Below are 18163 nucleotides of genomic sequence, written 5' to 3' on the forward strand. Positions count from 1 at the left end.
ATAATTGTGTGTGTGTGTGTGTGTGTGTGTGTGTGTGTGTGTGTGTGTGTGTGTGTAGCTCAGCGCCAGGTTAAAAGAGTGTGATGACCGTTTGACTGAAGTTCGTAATGAGTATCTGCTGACGTTATCAGCAGTCAACGGCCATCAACAACACTACTACACTAACGACTTACCACATATTATGGAGGTAAACACACACACACACACACACACACACACACACACACACACACACACACACACACACACACACACACACACACACACACACACACACACACACACACACACACACACCCTGAAACATACAAACGAGAAAAGGAGGAGAAAAGGAAGCAAAAAGCAGTTTGAGTTGTGTATCTGATTAAACACTGACCACATCCTTTCTGACGTGTTGCAGACTCGGTCTGTTGGTATCTGGGCTCTTTTGTGTCAATGCCAGTATTTCAACTGATGGTAATCTGTCATTGTTTGGTTAGTTCACACGGTATGGTGTTGTGTCTCCCTGTATTTTCTATAGTGTTGCTTTTAATTGTCTGTAGACTGGGTAACCCTTTCAGCCTGGATTCCCTCAAATATGATGGCTAATAAAAAGTTACATAAAACATGTATTGCACACTGCAAGTTTATTTCACTTTGCAGGTCGAGTCAATCAAAACCAGGCAGTTTAACATCAAGAAGAAAGAGATGATGACAGAAATTGGATGAATGAGGGAGAGTAGGCTGTGCACTGTGCAGAGCAAAGTCAACAGACCGAGTCTGCAACACGTCAGAAAGGATGTGGTCAGTGTTTACTCAGCTACACAACTCAAACTGCTTTTAGCTTCCTTTTCTTTCTTTGGTTTGATTAAATGAAAATATGTCAGAGTTTGCATTACTAAAGTACAATTAATGGATACAGGCTGGAGTGTTACAAATGGTGATTGAACAATTTAAAATAATAAAAACTGTATTTCTCCTATTAGCAAATGGACGGTGATGTTTATGATGATTTGAGAAGCCATTTCACCCTGCTGTGTGGGACAGAGATGGATACCTGTCTGACCACACACACACAGTACAGCATGATATGGGAGAGTGTTGCTAAGGTATGTGCAAACAGGCTCTGTTTGTGTTACAGTATATAATACAGCATTCCTCTCATATCGAAGTTATGGTAACAACCAGTTTCAATAACCAAACAGCTGACAGCTGATTCAAAGCTATTAGAATGTGTTTGAATATCTATCCAAACCGTATTGTGACTGTCTGAGTTTTATCCCACAGTGGCTCCTGAGAAACCAGACATAAGACATTTCTCACCTTGTCTCTTGGAAAAGATGGGGGTGGGGGATGGCGCAGAGGGTTAGCAGGGAGGCTCCAGAAGACAGAAAGCAGGAATGTGGAAGAGGTGGAAATGAAGAAAGCCATTAAACATGGGAGAAAATGTCAAATAAGACCATGTTTGAAAGTAAGGAAAAATAGAAACGCGATAGTTGGAAGAAAGCGGAGGCATGTGTTGTGAATGTTCAGAGTGGCCAATCATGAGGCTTACTGCCACAATGGTTTACAAGGAACAGAGGTTTACAGAAGGAAATTCAACACATACACAAAATGTTTGCAAGTTGTTTCCTTTGAAATGTGAGTGGGAAGAAAGCATTTCAACACATATGTTCTTCATTTTTGTGATGTTTGGGTGGCACAGATGAACACAATGGGATTTTGTTCACCTGCACCTTTTTGGTAAGTTTGTTGCTCAAAAGAAATCCACCCACACCCTAGTGAAACTCCAGTTTGGCTTGAAACCACTCCTGGAGACGGGCTGCTAACCACAGACCTTCCCTATTTTCAGAACACACGTTTCCAATCCTCTCTGACAAATTCTGGATGTTAGGGAGAGGAGGAATTGTTTGTTTTGTTTGTTTGTCCCTGGTTAACATTGATTGGCTGCTGTTCTGTCAGGTGACCAGAGAGAGAAATGCTCTGCAGTTTCTTCAAGAATCTGTCTCCTTCAGCAAACCCCCTGAATTCACCTTCCAGCCGGCTCCACGTGACAAGGTGTGTTTGCATCTGTCTGCGTGTGTGTGTGTGTGTGTGTGTGTGTGTGTGTGTGTGTGTGTGTGTGTGTGTGTGTGTGTGTGTGTGTGTGTGTCTGTGTGTGACAGTCATCTAGCCTGAAATTAATTAGAAATGCTATTTTACCTATCAGCAACAAAGCAACAAAAACTAACCCTTAAGTCAAAACAATAAATGGGTAATTGTGTGACATAATAATAATAATAATAATAATAATAATAATAATAATAATAATAATAATAATATACTAAGACCTTATATAATGCAGTCCAGTCTAACAACACATGTGCCATTAAAATTGAAAGATGCTAAGTGCTGTTGTATTGAGTTCCATTCTGCTGATGAATGAAGAATGGAGGGATGTTTGTCCGTCTGTTGTGTAGGTGTCTGCTCTACAGGAGGTGTGTGCTTCAGAAGCAGAGGGCTGTCTGGTTAAGGAGGCCAAGAAATGGGCTACGAAAGCTGCTAAAGACTACAAGATCATCACCCATGGAGAGAGGGTGGGACTTTGATTTCACAGTTGGAAGGCCAAGATACTCCTGAGCTCATGAATACTTGTTACAGTGGCCCTCAGCTTTTCTGTTGTTCAGAATATTCTCTTCTCGACATACAGCTTTCTAAGAAATAATATTATTGTTATTGCTGGATGTATGTACTTTGGGCTGGCTATAAAAAGGGGAATGTGTTGTTTAACTATGTATATGTTTGTCTGTCAGGCTCTACAGACGTTAGAGAGTCGGTTGAAGCTCTTATCAGGGGAGACGGGGCTCAGTGTGGAGCAGAAGATAGCAGAGGTGCAGGACACTGTCAGGAAAGCCAAGGTACTTATTTTATGCACATTAGCCCCATTAGCCACTACTCCCTAACTCTTCCTGTTGCCATTCTGCTCTCAGCAGTCAAATCATATGTTACCTCTGTGAACCTTTTGTGAACCTAAAGATTTTGGTAAACTCATTTCAAGCACCGAAACAATTCGTACAACACATCTTAAGTTAAGGTTTGTTTTCTCTTTACACATTGCTCTAGAAACAATTTGGATCTCACTTTACAGAAAGCTGAGTTTGTTCTGAACATTGTGATAGGAAACACACAGGGATCAGTTATATGCAAATACCCTAAAAAGGAAAATTTAAGAAGATGTGTGAAAATGCCCTTAGACCTCAAAGGGAACTTATAGAAGAAAGCACATAAAGTCATAAAGCACACAACACAGAATCAACAATCATTTGTGAGCTGAATTAAATAGCTGAAGACAATTCTTACTAAATAAATGGGCAAATATTCAACATGTTGAAATTGAAAACCCTAGAAAGCGAAAATTATATTAGATCCAGGACAAAACTGACAGAAGGGTGGGACAATTACAAATCCACCTGCTACTTCAGCACCACGGACAGCGCCACATATTTCTCAATACACAGTGAAGCTGCTAAAGATTCAGAGCCGTGGTCCTAAAAACATTGCCTGAGAGTAGCCAGTTAAAATGGAATATGTATTAAGGATTTGTGGCCCTTCTTCAGGCACTAAATGGTCACATTGCATTTTTGTACTGGTAACATAGAAAAACAGCAGCACCAATAAAAATAGCAGTTTCAGGCTCATACAATTCATATTTAAAGTGTTTTTTTAGGGACCGTTCGGTATTTATGGAATGGACCACCGGAGGAAAATAGGGGAGGGTCATGTCTTTTTATATTTTTCTGAGGGGAGGGTCATCCAACATTTTTTAGTCTGGGTATGGAGGAAATATTTATTCATAATTCAAATTGAAAGTCCAAAGAGAAATTGAAAATCCAAAGAGAAAACGAAGCGAGATCAAATTAAAAATATTATTATTTTTTTAAATTTTCCATTGATCAAATTAAAAATATTATTTATTTTTTTTAATTTTCCATTTGGCTTTTCCATTTGGATTTAATATTTGGCTTTTGAATTTAAATTTAACATTGGCTTTTCCATCTGGATTTAATATTTGGCTTTTGAATTTAAATTTAACATTGGCTTTTAATTTGGATTTAATATTTGGCTTTTGAATTTCAATTTAACATTGGCTTTTAATTTGGATTTAATATTTGGCTTTTCGATTTCAATTTAACATTGGATTTTCATTTGGATTTAATATTTGGCTTTTGAATTTACATTTAACATTGGCTTTTCATTTGGACTTGACACATGTCAGTGTAAATGAGGAGGCGTGGCCCAAAGGCTGGTGGGAGGGTCTGAAACGAAAGGGGTGCAGAGGCACCTTATGAACAGCAGGGGGAGCTGACTGCTGGGGAGCACACTGTTGAGGAGCATCTGTCTGCAGCTTGGCCACCAGGCTGGCTTATCCTCTTATTTCACATGATAGAAACTGATGATGTAGGCTAAACACAAACCACATTTCATGCAACAACAGTGAAGTTTTCATGTAGATACTATAATTGGGCCCGTGTTAGTGAGGACTAGATTAGGACTGTATTTAAAGCTGATTCTGGTTTCCAACTTCGCCCCAGGTGTGTCTGTTTAAAACACTGACGGAGACAACTTCTCTCTTTTGATGTTTTATTTAATTATGCAACAGTACAAACATGGGTGTGGGTAGCTCTGCTACGTGTGTTTGTGTGTGGTCAGATCTCGAGGACACACACACACACACACACACACACACACACACAATCTCAACCGTCCGAACTGCGACCTCTCCTTTTTCTTTCTCTCACTTTTTTCTCCGGGTGGTGCGCGCGGTGTGAGGTGCGTGTCCGCGCTATTCTCCGACATGTACTCACAACAATCTCTCCTGATTGACGGCCTTTTGTACAGCCTGTGTACTTTTTCGTTCATTTGATTTCCGATTTTGAAACGATATCCAAATTTGAAAAATGGGTCATTTTAAACCTTGTTAATATTGATGACAATGTGTTCAAACGGAAAACGTGTGTGAAACAGCAGATGGAAATTATAAAAAAGAAATCAATTCTATAATCTAGATCGGGAGTTTGCCGTAGCAGCAGCAGCAAACAACTGGAAACTTCTTACAATTTTTGTCTGCTATTTCACCACTAAATTCACTATTGAGACTTTTTTATGCGAGCAATTAACTGTGTAGAGTTTGAATATGGGCAGTTTTACAAACATTGATGGCCAACTGCACATTTTCTCCGATGTTGTCAGAAGCTCCAGTCTGACGGGACAGCCAGCTGGTGGCGGCCGGGATCGCCTCTCTGCCGGCCGGCCAGTGATGCTCACAGACACCGCTGTCAGCTGGAAGTCTCTCAATAGAATCATGTTTATTTCCTGAAATATGGCTCGTTTTCCGTTTGAACACATTGTCATCAATATTAACAAGGTTTAAAATGACCCATTTTTCAAAATTTGGATATCGTTTCAAAATCGGAAATCAAATGAACAAAAAAGTACACAGGCTGTACAAAAGGCCGTCAATCAGGAGTGATTGTTGTGAGTACTGTCGGAGAATAGCACGGACACGCACCTCACACTGCGCGCACCACCTGGCTGACGATGGGAGCAGCAGGACGCAAAAAACCGAAAGTTACTGTTGCACTAGTCTGGACATCTTGCCGTGTCAACCTTGCAATAAAGGTTTCCTAAATGCCATGTATATACATGTGATGTCAGCTTACTAATTGATTGCGGGTTTTGTGTAGATTTGGACTTTTATACGTTTATTCCACTTTGTTTAAACAGCGAAGTGGAGAGGCCTCGTATGTGACGCTCATATCGGCCTTGCTGGATACACCGTATCATTTACCTTTTTGTGGATCTACTGATCGCTGTGAATTACTTTTTTTTCGTGTCATTGGATTACGGCAAAATGTAACGTGTCTTAACGTTTTATGGTGTGACTGCGCTTGGTTTCTGCGTTTGGAGAGGCATCTCAACAGACTGTAGGTCCAACACTGATTGTTCACCGTTACATGTTAGTTGAATTTAAGCGTCTGTCTATTGTGTTCCAAAACAGCCGTGCCGCGATTGGATTTCATAAGGGCGAATTGTTAAATTGTTACAATGTAACTTAAAAACTTTAAAAAATAAACATATATGTTTTGGAATATAATGTTCAGCTTCGGCAGCTTTACCTATGTGCTAAAATATACAATGACGATAGTGACGAGTCCATAGCAACCAGTGTTGAATTGGTTATATCCCAGCGTCGTTTGCTGAATGGTCTCAATGTTTTATTGTTCTATTTCATATGAATACTAGTTTACTAGAGGAGTAACTTAGTATTTGAAGTAATGCATTAATACATGAAGTGTGCATTTAGTTTCCATGCTTATTGTGTTTCCACAACAATGTTAGTGAGTAAATCTACTGAAATGGCCACCACAACATAACAGAGGAGTGGGATGTGTAAGATGAGAATGCAGAGGTTAACTCCTGTACATCATGGCTGTAAAAATCAAATGGTATCTGTACTTGTTTGTTAAGTGCAAACTTGCACGCGAGGGGAGGGTCATTCCTTTTTTTCAAATCGTTTTGGAGGGTCATAGGAAAAATATTACTGACGAGGGGAAGGTCACATCTTTATAGGTTAGAGGCCGCAAAACTCCTCCGGTGGACCCTTAATTAAATAACGAACAGTCCCTTATGGAGGTGCACACAGCAGAAACTGAACACGTAGCAGATGAATAAATGTTAATAAGGTTGACGGGAGTTGTCCAAGCATTACCACAGCCATGGATGTCCCAATCAAGTGTATTTGGGTCCCGATTCAGATTTGAGTCCTTTAATATTTGGTATCTGTCAACACTGAGACCGATTAGATATTTATATTTTACTTAAATGTTGACTAAATATGTATCAGACAAATAGAAATACCAGCTGCAACTACTAAATCTGAAATAGCTTGTTCTCTGAAGCTTCTGGTTCAAAATATTCACTTTATATGCTTAATCTGATGTGAATGAAACATTAACTAGCACAAACTAGCTTCGATGACTGAAGATTACATGACCTGCCCCCAAAGAGACATCTCTAATCAGCCTGCTGGAGTCAATACTTTAGGGTAGTCATGGGTGGTGTTGAAACATTTCTAAATGCATTTCCCACATTTACGAAGCCACTGCAGCTTCTATTTCAATCCTAAATCATTGCAGTTATAGTTTTAGTTTTGTTCTCTTATTTGTACAACTGGAGCATTGTATCCCATCCAAACCTTCATTTGTAAAAAGGGTGTGTGTGTGTGTGTGTGTGTGTGTGTGTGTGTGTGTGTGTGTGTGTGTGTGTGTGTGTGTGTGTGTGTGTGTGTGTTTGCCTGTGTGTGTGAGTGTGTCTCAGCTCAGCAGGGTCAAGGCAGAAGCCCGTCTGGCTCTGTTGTCGGACAGTGTCACAGGAATTGAACTGTGGCTTCACAGTGCCATGGACCAGGCAGAGGAGGAGCTGGAGAGAGAGAGACGCCTCAGTGAACAGAGGAAGTCTACTGAGGACTATTCAGTATGTACACACAGCAGGACGGGGTGTGTCTGATTGATTCAAATCAATGTACTGTGTGTGTGTGTGTGTGTGTGTGTGTGTGTGTGTGTGTGTGTGTGTGTGTGTGTGTGTTAATGGTGATGAAGGAACATGTCAGCCAGTGCAGCAGTGTGGTGTGTATGATACAGTGGGCTGTGATACAAACACTATACTATAAAAGTCAAAACTGTCACAAACTGGTCCGGTCTGAAAACACATGCAAGTCATGCAGAGATGAAAACATGACATTCTAACATTCCATTGCCCAGTGAGGTGGACTGTTGGCCTCAAATTAATAGAAGAACAAAGACGGTAACATCTGGAAGATGAACTTTATTGAGAATAATGTCACACTGATGTTAGTCTCTCATGTCGAGCTCAATCTCCACAGCGCTGTGGAGTAAGGTCTGGCCACACAACAGATGCTTTCTGGGATAGGAGGAAAAAAAAGCTCTGGGTTGTTTGCATTTCTTTAAACCAATCACAACTGTCTTTGGTGGTGCTAAGCTCCAGACGCAGCGACGGTGGCTCTGCTAAATAGTCTCAGGAAGGAACTTGTTTTGGTGGAACATTTGCACCCCACAAAAGTATAACGGCACATACAATATTAAATGAAGTTAACTGTTGACACAATACAGTAACGTGAGCTATTTAAATTAGCTGGATACATGGTTAAACCTCATTGGCTCTTACCAGTGTATCTCCGTGTGTACTTCGTCCACAGCAATCCCACCAATCGGTTCCAAAACGTACCAGAGAGGAAATGCCCTAAACATATTCTTTGTAAATCTTTACAATTATTCCCTGAAATAACCAAACAGGCCTGCCTTGTTGCACCTTTCAAACTTTCTTCAAAACTTGACATTTTCAGCATGTAGCTCGCTAGCTCAAAGTTTGTTGTTTTTCACCGAAGAGAACAGAGTTTGAGAATGGAAACACGCAGAGCGTGCCGGATGTCAGGCTTCTTTGACCCAGACTACACTGATGTGTTTATTGTGTGTTTTTGTTTCAGGAGGATGAGTTTGAGCTGACTGACTTTGAGGACTACGATGATGAGAACGGAGACATCTTTGCAGATCCAGTGTCAGCATCTGGAGTGTGTATTTACCCTGCAGCCTGCAGAGTTATCTATAGCTTTCAGGTAGAGATTACAGAAATGTACACTTGTACAGTTTAGAGGTGGTTTAGATTTTTTCATCTGCAAAAGTATTACAGCAAACCTTCGCTGGCGTCAGGTAGAGCAGTCCAGAAGGAGCTCAGTCCTCCAAGTCAGGAGATAAGCTGAGGTAGTCATCAAGTTCTAGGAAAGGGTTCCACGTCTTTAGGAATGACGAGGTAGAGCCTTTCAAAGAAGATCTGAAGCTTCTCCGGCTTCAAATTGTCGAGCACCTCTTTAATCCACCGGTCGTGTGTAGGGGGGCGGGAAAGCTTCCAATTGAGCAGGACCAGTCTCCGAGCTAGCAGAGATGTAAATGCCATGGTCCGCCACAGTGCAACAGGGAGGCCACTGTCAGGGGAAATGCCAAAAATGGCTGATAAAGGGTTAGGGGGGATAGTGTGCCCGTAGGCTCTACTCATGGTGTCAAAAAAGCTCATCCAAAAAGTTGTTAGTTTGGGGCAAGACCAGAACATATGGGTATGGTTGGCAGGAGACTGGTTACACCAGTTACAGGCGTCCCGGACAGTGGAGTATATTTTAGACAATTTTGCATTTTTGTAGTGGATTTTATGAAGGACCTTGCATTGGATTAGGCCATGCCGAGCACATATGGAGGATGAGTGAACCATAGCCACAGCAAACCTTCTTTAAACTTGTAGTCAGGGCTTCACATAAGATAAAATACGATAAAATATTGTATGTATTGTCTGTCACAAAGAACAGAAAGTTTCCTTTGACAAGGCTCCACATCAAACAATGCATAAATATTTTTCTATGGTCTAAGACAGTCCAAATTAGCATCTAATAAACATCTCTCTCCCAAATCCAAAAACTACAGTGTTAAACTCAAATTCACAATATATAATATACATTTTCTGTTTCCCAACTGAGAACACTACAATAAAAAACATAAACATGAATATAACAAAATCCGTCTCCCGTTCATTGCCTACGGAGCAGCTCCACTGTGGAGGTGGCCGTGGATCAGCAGCAGGGGGTCGTTAGAGCAGTGCCAGGTGAGTTACCTGACACAGCTGGTCTAATCACACTCTCTTTATATGTGTAGTATAAAAAGAGAGTGTTAAAAGCAACGGGGCCGTGCGCCAGAGAGACGCCGGGAAGTCAGAGGCACGCAGTCAGAAAGTGTGTGAACTTATGTTGAAAGGGTGTGAGCAGTTGTGAATAAATCCTGTTGTTGGTGAACAGTCTGTGTTGGCTGTGGTTTGTGCTGAGGGTGACCCACGGTGGCAGCCACACCTGCTACATTCACACTTCACACAAGTTTCAGACTTCCTTCTCTGTTTCTGGCCCTAAGAGAGAGCAGCTCATGTTCAAAAATACTGACCGATTTCCTTAGGCCATTAAAATAACAAATTTGTATTCTTAAATTAGGTGGTGTTCTTTAAAACACATTTCATACTTCCTCCGTGCTTAAATAACATATTTGTATTCTTAACTTAGGTGGTGTTCTTTAAAACACATTTCATACTTCCTCCATGCTTTTTAAATAAACAAAACCACACACTTCTCAAATATGTCAACATAACAACTTGACACCTCTCTAATGGGTCATGACAATTTGGGGAAGTGAAGTGACAGCCCAGAAAATTTTGAGAAACACTGTGTTACACAAATCAACAGCGTGGGAGAGGAAGAAGTCAAAATCAGCATCTGCCAGTTTTAAATGCTGCTTGGTAGTTTGATCTGTCTAAATAAATATTATCCGGATAACTAGAAAAAGTATATCTGATGTGGTTTAAAGAATGTAGAAGGCCATGCTTGTCCTACCCAGACTTTTATCTGAAATCGGTGGAATCTGTTGGTTAATTCAGAAAAGATTCAGAATGTTGTGTTTTGAGAAAATCTTGAAAGAAAATGACAAATGTGACCGCAAATGTACTCAACAAAGGCAATGGACAGTGTTATATTGTTTGTATATAGTACTGTTGTTGGCTAATGTTCATGATGACAAAAGCATGTTACTTCCTGTAGGCCAGCCAGTCAGATGAGCTGTCAATCATGGAAGGGGAGGAGCTTCAAGTGATTGAGGATGGAGACATGGAGGACTGGCTGAAGGTACCATCTGGTTACATTATAACCTTAGTTCTATCTATCCCTCCACTGGTAATTACTGCATACGTACGGGAATGATCCCCCTGCAGCCAGGGTACGTGGGTACTTCTTTAAGACACACTGGCTGCCCCAGCCATGCCCTACTTATTACATTTTATTATTTTTATACGTTACATCTGCAAATAGAATCCTAATTCCTACACACTGCTCCTTGAAGGCTCCCTGTGAGGAGACAGTGTATACCTTAGAAGGAGTTGGACTGTGAGAAAGTGGCTGGTTCACAAGAAATTCTCCTTACATTGAAGAAAAACAGAGTCCATACTATTCAGTTTCATGCGCAGATTACAAAAAGAAAATAAGATTATGGTAAAGTGTGCATGGCACATGGAATAGTGTCACATATGGAATATATAACAGAGTGGAGAGAAAGTCCCAATCCTGCTGCTCTGCTGTGTGTTGACATATCAGGACATGGTGCCAGTATATGAATAATGTGTGAAAGAGTTGATAATTCTTGATTTAGTATGTATATCTATATGTCTCTGTCCAGGTGTGTAACTCGTGTGGTCAGGTGGGGTATGTTCCTGAGCGTTATGTGCAGTTCCTGTGTCTACCAGCAGAGGATGCCACTCAGCTCGACACTTCTTTCAGCTCCACCTTATCTACTGGCAATAAAGAGAGGGAAGGGAGCAGAGGTCAGTCATGTGTGTGTGTGTGTGTGTGTGTGTGTGTGTGTGTGTGTGTGTGTGTTATTTACAGTACCGTAAGTAACACACAGGCACATAGGTGCTCAAACGTCTCCCCGGTTAGGAATGACAACTTGTAGAAAGCTCCTGGTTATCCTGGTGATTATGTTTTATCATCAATGCTAGTGCTGTTAGCTAAAGTTAGTGATTTTGGTGGTCAGGAAGTGAGAAATGAGTTTTATTTGGGCATTTTTTTATATTCAGCCATTAATCGTATGCTGGCTCCCTAAATTGGCACTGAGAACTGCTGATGTAATGTGTCTGCACAATGATTTATAATAGGATGATGTCATGTGAGTGTGTGTGTGTGTGTGTGTGTGTGTGTATGTGTGTGTTTGTTAACAATGTACCTGTGTCCCTGTGAACCCTGTGTCAGGTGTAGCCAGAGCTCTGTATTCCTACCAGGCCCAGAGTGCAGAAGAGCTTTCCTTCCAGGAGGGGGCACTGATTCAGCTGATCCGCTGTCGACACGCAGAGGTGTGTGTTATCTGCACCAACGTAGGGACTGAAGCCTCAGAGACGTGCTCTAGGGATGGGCGATACCACACTTTTAGGATTCGATACGATACCGATACTTTTTCTTGCATTTTCATCGATACCGATACCGATACGATACCGTTAATTTCTTATTGGCAATTTTTGTCAGTAAAAATATTATTACATTTAAGACAAATCACAAGACAAATACAGACCATTTATACAAAATTTATTATGGTCAATACATAATAAAATTAAAATTAAAATAAATAACATAAATATGAATGAAATAAATTAAATATGAACAAAAACATACACATTTTCAGGCCCTTGGCTGTGTCACTGTCGGCTGTGTCGCACGTTGACGCTCATTCGCTCATCTCCTGTCACGTGACATGGGCCAGCTCAATACGCTGCCAGGTACAGGGGTGTCCCGGCACATAGTAATTTAAGTAAGTAATCTAAAACAGCTGAAAGTGATGCATACACCCCCAATTATTATTTTTTAGTTTATATCGATATTTTTTTAAGGAAATCAATGCCAAATGAGTAGCGTGAGAATATTGATCTATCGATACCTCAGGATCGATACGCCCATCCCTAACGTGCTCTTCTGATACCTACATTTAGAGGACACAGCAAATCTTTGCAGACAATCCATGGTGCTCCGCTAAAATTGTACAGTCATAAAATAACTTATCAAGCTACAGTGAACTGTCAGGTTCAGCTGTCAGGGTTAGGGGGAGCAGAAGTACGCTGATGATCTCAGTTGAGGGGTCTACTACTTACTAGGGGTGTGAATCTTCACTGTGCTCACGATTTCATTCGATTACGAATATCCTGTCAACAATTCGATCCGATTTGATATCACGATGCATCACGATGTGTCACCTCCTCAATATTATTAGGGGTCCAAGCCCGAGGGGGCTGGGAACCACATATGCAAGGCAACGCGGTTCCCAGTACCAGCGGAGCTGGGAACCCTATTGTATCTCTACGGATTATTATTTTTCCAGAGGTAAAAGTGACTCTGCAGCCTAAACCGTGTTACCGTATTAAGTTACTCAAGTGAAATTTTGTGTGACGCCTACCTTGGAAAGGAAAAATGACACATATGCACTAGCAGCGGGCACTATAAAAATAAGAATGGGTTTAGCCCCATAACTCCTAAACCTTACATCGTACATTCAAAAACGTAATATCCACGTGTTCCCTAAATTCAGCTGAATCATGTGATATAGGCCTAGCCCATATCCGCCTAGACTTTTATCACAGTAAAATTGCGATTTATCTAAAACCTGCTTTTTCGAACTCCTCCTAGGTTGTGCAACCGATTTGCACGGAACTTGGAAAATAGCATCTCCAGACCGACCTGACCAAAATTTATCAAAAGAATTTTGCTACGTTAACAAATGCGCAAATTACAAACAAAGGTTTTGTAGTTAGCTACCAAACACAAACTTTAGGATATCTCGGTCATAGTAAATGCTATCAACGCAAAGTGAGAGTATTGATGGACATGCCCCCCCGAGGATCTGTACTAAATTTGGCGAAGATCGGCCATTAGGGGGCGCTGTAATTAACATAGACACGTTTTGGCCAATAACTCAATGCATGCAAATGGAAATTTGCAATTGCAATTTACTACAGACCTTGCAGCTCACGCGTTGCGATATTTCCTGCTGTTTGCCTTGCCATCACGCTTTAGGTTCCGCTTTCGCGGGCTCCGCGGGTCATCAGGGGCTACTCGCGTAGGGGAGGCTTGGACCCCGTCATAACTGATTGCGGTTGTAGTTATTTATTGCTATACATGGTTTTCATCAACAAATTCAAGCAATCAGATATATATGAACTCCCCTTTTTATTGTATCTGCTCTTAAAAACAACACTTTCTGAATGTAGCGGAGTCTGAACACAGCACACAACAGACAAAAGGCAAAAACAAAAAAAGCAGTGACCGGAAAATCAACAAGCAGCATCATTAGACAATAATCAATTATGGTCTGTCTCTGCATCGATACAGAATCGTCCACGTCCGCAACTGTGATGCATTGATGCAATGATTAATTTCAACACCTCTACTACATACTATACACCTTTTAAATGGCTTTAGGTGATCTCTCCCTTGCTGCAACTGACACAACAACTAAGCTTTATGCAAATGAATGCACAATGACGTCACCATGCATTGAACCCTTTGTAGTTTTAAGTAAAACTATATATATTTTAGCATACAAAAAACTACAGCTCCCATTAAAATATACAATCGCAGCAGCGCAGCTACTTATGTCATCGTAACATGATTTTGTCCATATCCAGAAAACTCCCCAGTAATTATTTAATCTTTTTAGTTGTTATCTCTGCTTTTTTAAAACGTCTCCATTGTTAAGTCCTTTCTGTCCTGCTGTTATTACAGACATGTCTGATACAGGATTTCTTTGTGGAAGGAAGAGATGGATTCATGAGGCAGTGCTGGGATTGTTCATATGTCAAACCTTTTATCTCTATCTCACTGTGTGTTTCAGGTGGACGATGGGTTTTGGGAGGGAGAGCTGAATGGACGGATCGGTGTCTTCCCCTCGTTGGTGGTAGAGCTCGTCCATGATGAAGGGGAGGAGGAGGAGAAGGAGGTGACCCTGTGTTCTCTGTATGCTTTCATAAATAAATCCTGTAAATGATGACTTTTAAAAAGCTTTGCCCAACTCATCTTACTGATTATTTTCTTTTTATTATTTCTAATTGACTTTGTTCCCCTCTGGTATTTATATTTCCCCAGCCTCTCCCCACCCCAAACATGCCTCCCTTCTCTCCCTCCAGCCCAATCCCTTCCAACTCTGGCTGTAGTTCAGCACTCAGTGCTACCCCCTCCAGTGGTGTGGATGACAGACAGCAGCTCTTTCCTCCGAGGCTCGCAGACAACACAATAGGTGAGTGATGTCAAACTTTACCCTAGCTGGAGCAGAGGTTTTGTCTGCTCCTATTCTAATGTCAGTGTGTTGAGATGGTAATGGTTGTCAGTGTGTGTGTGTGTGTGTGTGTGTGTGTGTGTGTTGTCCTATCAGAGACTGCAGGCAGCAGCCACAATTCTCCAGACGTTTCCAGCAGCCGACTAAGACCAGTATGTGCCCTTTAAAACAAAGATTGTTCTCTGTATTTATGAAGTTTTGGCATAACAGCATGCCCTCGAACAAACTGGACAGATGAGGATTGGTGAATGCTAATTATATTTGTAATAATGATGTTTGAGGGATCCAGTGATAATCACCCCATCTCTGTCTTCCCTCTGTCCTGATCTAGTGTCGAGCGCCTCCTCCTCCTCCTCCTCCAACACAGAAGCCTTCCCCTCAGCCTTGAGACAAAGTCTGGACTCACCGCCAACAATACACCATGTGGAAGGATGTGTTAGAGTTTCCCATTGGTCAATGTAGACGTAAGGTGATTTGAACAGCAGAGAGTATAATTAAGCAATATCACACGAGAGATGCGTTACCGCAGGCCAGCTACTTAGTTTCACGTACATGTATCTCTAGGTATCATGTACATGTATCTCTATGTTTTATGTATCTGTGTGTGTTATGTACATGTACTGTATCTGTATGCAGGGTCCAAAATTAGCACCATCTACCAGCCAATTGCTGGAAAAAAATGCATGTGGCTGGCAGATTTGCTTCACTCACCAGCCAAAAAAACAATGGCAACCTAGTGAGTAGCTGGTAAAATTTTAACGTTGACTAGCCATTTGGCTAGTTAATTTTGGACCCTGTCTGTATGTATCATGTACATGGATCTCTATGTATTATGTACATGTATCTGTATGTATTATGTATCTGTATGTTTAATGTACATGTATCTGTTGTTTCCATTTGTTGATTCTGACCAGTTAACAGCTGATCACACAGTAATGGGACGTTGCTCCTTCGTTTCCTGCTCTCCAGACTGTATTCAGCCCGCTCTTTAACAGACTGAACGTCCATGTTTATATTTTATAGTTTTTTAGCAGCGGCTCACGTTACCTGGAGGTTTGTACTTAAGTATTCAGCTTCTGTCCTTTACTTTGTCCTTGTCTGACGACCATTCACAATTTCACTCAAATGTTATTTGTGGAAATATGTCCATGGCTGTGGTGCAATCAAAGACACATCACCGTTAATGTGTAACGGTTTTTAGAACACCTGTAAAGCGGATTGATACATGTGTAGTTAAAAGTGATGTCATACTGTATATCAGCACTCATGGAATGCCTGTTGTCCAATCACATTACCTGGTTTGAGCTAGCTTTAAATCCCCCATGTGTCCCTGCAGTGGAACTAACCTCCATGTGAGCACAGACACAGATATGTGCACCAACATTCATGCAATGGTGACAAAGACATTAACCCTTTGAGGTCTAAGGGCATTTTCACATATGTTCTTAAATTTACCTTTTTAAGGTATTTGCATATAACTGATCCCCATGTGTTTCATATCAAAATGTTCAGAACAAACTCAGCTTTCCGTACAGTGACACCCACATTTTTTTGTTTCAGTGCTTGAAATAAGTTTACCAAATTCATTAGGTTTTATATGATTAAAATAGTAAATAAATGTCTGAAATGAAATTTTTTAATATCGATTTTTGAGTCTGAGTTTTGTCATCGTTTGGACGTGCCGGTGGGTCTTTCGTCCTCAGAGGGTTAAAGGGAGAAGTCAGCAGCCATGCCTACATGCACCAGGATGCATTGCGTGCGATCAACAAGTTTGCTTAGTTCTCTTAGCTTTTTAGTAAACAAAATACCAAATGTCAAGAAAGGAAAAAATCGTACACCTAAACAGAAAAATACAACCGCACACCTTCTGAATCTAAGTTTGTCTCTTTATCAGAACCAAGACGAGATTAATTACCATTACCTTGTTAACTCATTATGAAACACACTTCATTCAAATGAGACAGACACTAAATAAAACTCACCGTATCCTTCTTAGTTAGTCTTTCCAGTGTTCAACAATCACCCACTCTAGTTCACAGAGGTGTGAAAATGAATTGTAAAAGTATATGGAAGTAAGAATCTGGAACTCTGTAGGTCTCCTTCAGCAGATTTCTAAACTATTTTTTATAGATGCTATTACCATTAACTAGGTGTTATAATGATTTAGTTTTCAATTTGTCTGTTTTTGTACTGTGTTGTATCATTGTGGATTTATTGAAACTAATGGTGCATTATAGCAACAGAATGGCTAATAATGTGTGATGCTTATTTGACTGATGTCATGTTGTGATGTCATCGAGCTCGATAAGGACACAACACACACTCACACAGGTGTGAAAAGCATAGTTCTGGTATTTATTTCATTAGAGTAAATTATGATACATGTGCATATTTACATCCCCAGCCTGTGTAGGTACTGTACATACGGCCCAGGCCCTGCCAGGGAGGACAAATACTTTATACATCTGTCAAAGAAAAGTGGTTCTGTCTGATCAGATATGACGATTTTTAGTGATTATGGAGAATAATAAGTTGCAACATGAGTTCAATAGCTGCTTGACATCTCACCACTTTGGTATCATTGTCACAATTCTTCTGTAGCCTTTATAATAAACAAGTTTCCCCAGATCCCAGGGCAGCAACAGGTACATATAATGCAAGCTGACCAAAACCTATTTATTGGTCCCATTGTCAAAATAACTCAACAGTGTGCATGTGTTGTGTTATGTTATGTGTCAGCCTGAAGATGAAATGAAATGGAAGAGGAATGACAAGCAGCACAGAGGACCTCTGAGCTAAGCTGGTCCTTAGGGTAATATTTCATATTCAAACGCATGTACTGTTGCTGGTGCATGAAACTTTGGGCTGATTGTGACTTGGCCTTTAAGAGGCAGTTGTCCTGCTGGAGACTTCATACACACACCATTTAAATACTGCCAAAAACATCCAGATTCTATAACCTTCCATTTAATTTCCAAGTACACCAATGCATCTGCAATGTGAATGCCACGTGGATCTTTAATAAATCAAATACTCTGTATCTGCTCTTCCTAATAATTGTGCCACGCTCGCATTCTCTGGAGATTCAATATTAAGCTTTCTGATCAGTTTCGCTCTGTAACTAAATGAGTCTCTGAATTAGTTCCAAAGATATTTAATATCTCCGGACTATTGGGCCCCAGTTAAAGGATTCGAAGGACACAGTTAATTAAACAAAACAGAAAATGTTTGCT

The 18163-nt window shown here is 40.8% G+C and overlaps 1 protein-coding gene across 3 annotated transcripts in view; it reads left to right on the top strand.

The window, feature by feature from the left end:
- Window positions 1–17212, top strand: part of LOC116064291 (F-BAR and double SH3 domains protein 1-like) — a 23631-nt gene extending 6419 nt beyond the window's left edge. For 2 of the 3 annotated variants that reach the window (XM_031319389.2, XM_031319390.2), the window contains 14 exons: window positions 59–187; window positions 966–1088; window positions 1942–2037; window positions 2439–2555; window positions 2772–2876; window positions 7336–7491; window positions 8522–8650; window positions 10661–10744; window positions 11292–11436; window positions 11864–11964; window positions 14490–14594; window positions 14741–14891; window positions 15027–15082; window positions 15262–17212. In XM_031319389.2, coding sequence (XP_031175249.1) covers window positions 59–187; window positions 966–1088; window positions 1942–2037; window positions 2439–2555; window positions 2772–2876; window positions 7336–7491; window positions 8522–8650; window positions 10661–10744; window positions 11292–11436; window positions 11864–11964; window positions 14490–14594; window positions 14741–14891; window positions 15027–15082; window positions 15262–15318 — 1554 coding nt within the window. In that variant the 3' untranslated portion in view covers window positions 15319–17212. Of the gene's footprint in view, window positions 1–58; window positions 188–965; window positions 1089–1941; window positions 2038–2438; window positions 2556–2771; window positions 2877–7335; window positions 7492–8521; window positions 8651–10660; window positions 10745–11291; window positions 11437–11863; window positions 11965–14489; window positions 14595–14740; window positions 14892–15026; window positions 15083–15261 lie in introns of those variants that run through there. The other variant, XM_031319391.1, reaches the window with a different exon arrangement.
- The last annotated feature ends 951 nt before the right edge of the window (window positions 17213–18163 follow it).

Source organism: Sander lucioperca, chromosome 1 (genome assembly GCF_008315115.2).
Source record: "Sander lucioperca isolate FBNREF2018 chromosome 1, SLUC_FBN_1.2, whole genome shotgun sequence".
Classification (NCBI taxonomy): Eukaryota; Metazoa; Chordata; class Actinopteri; order Perciformes; family Percidae; genus Sander; species Sander lucioperca.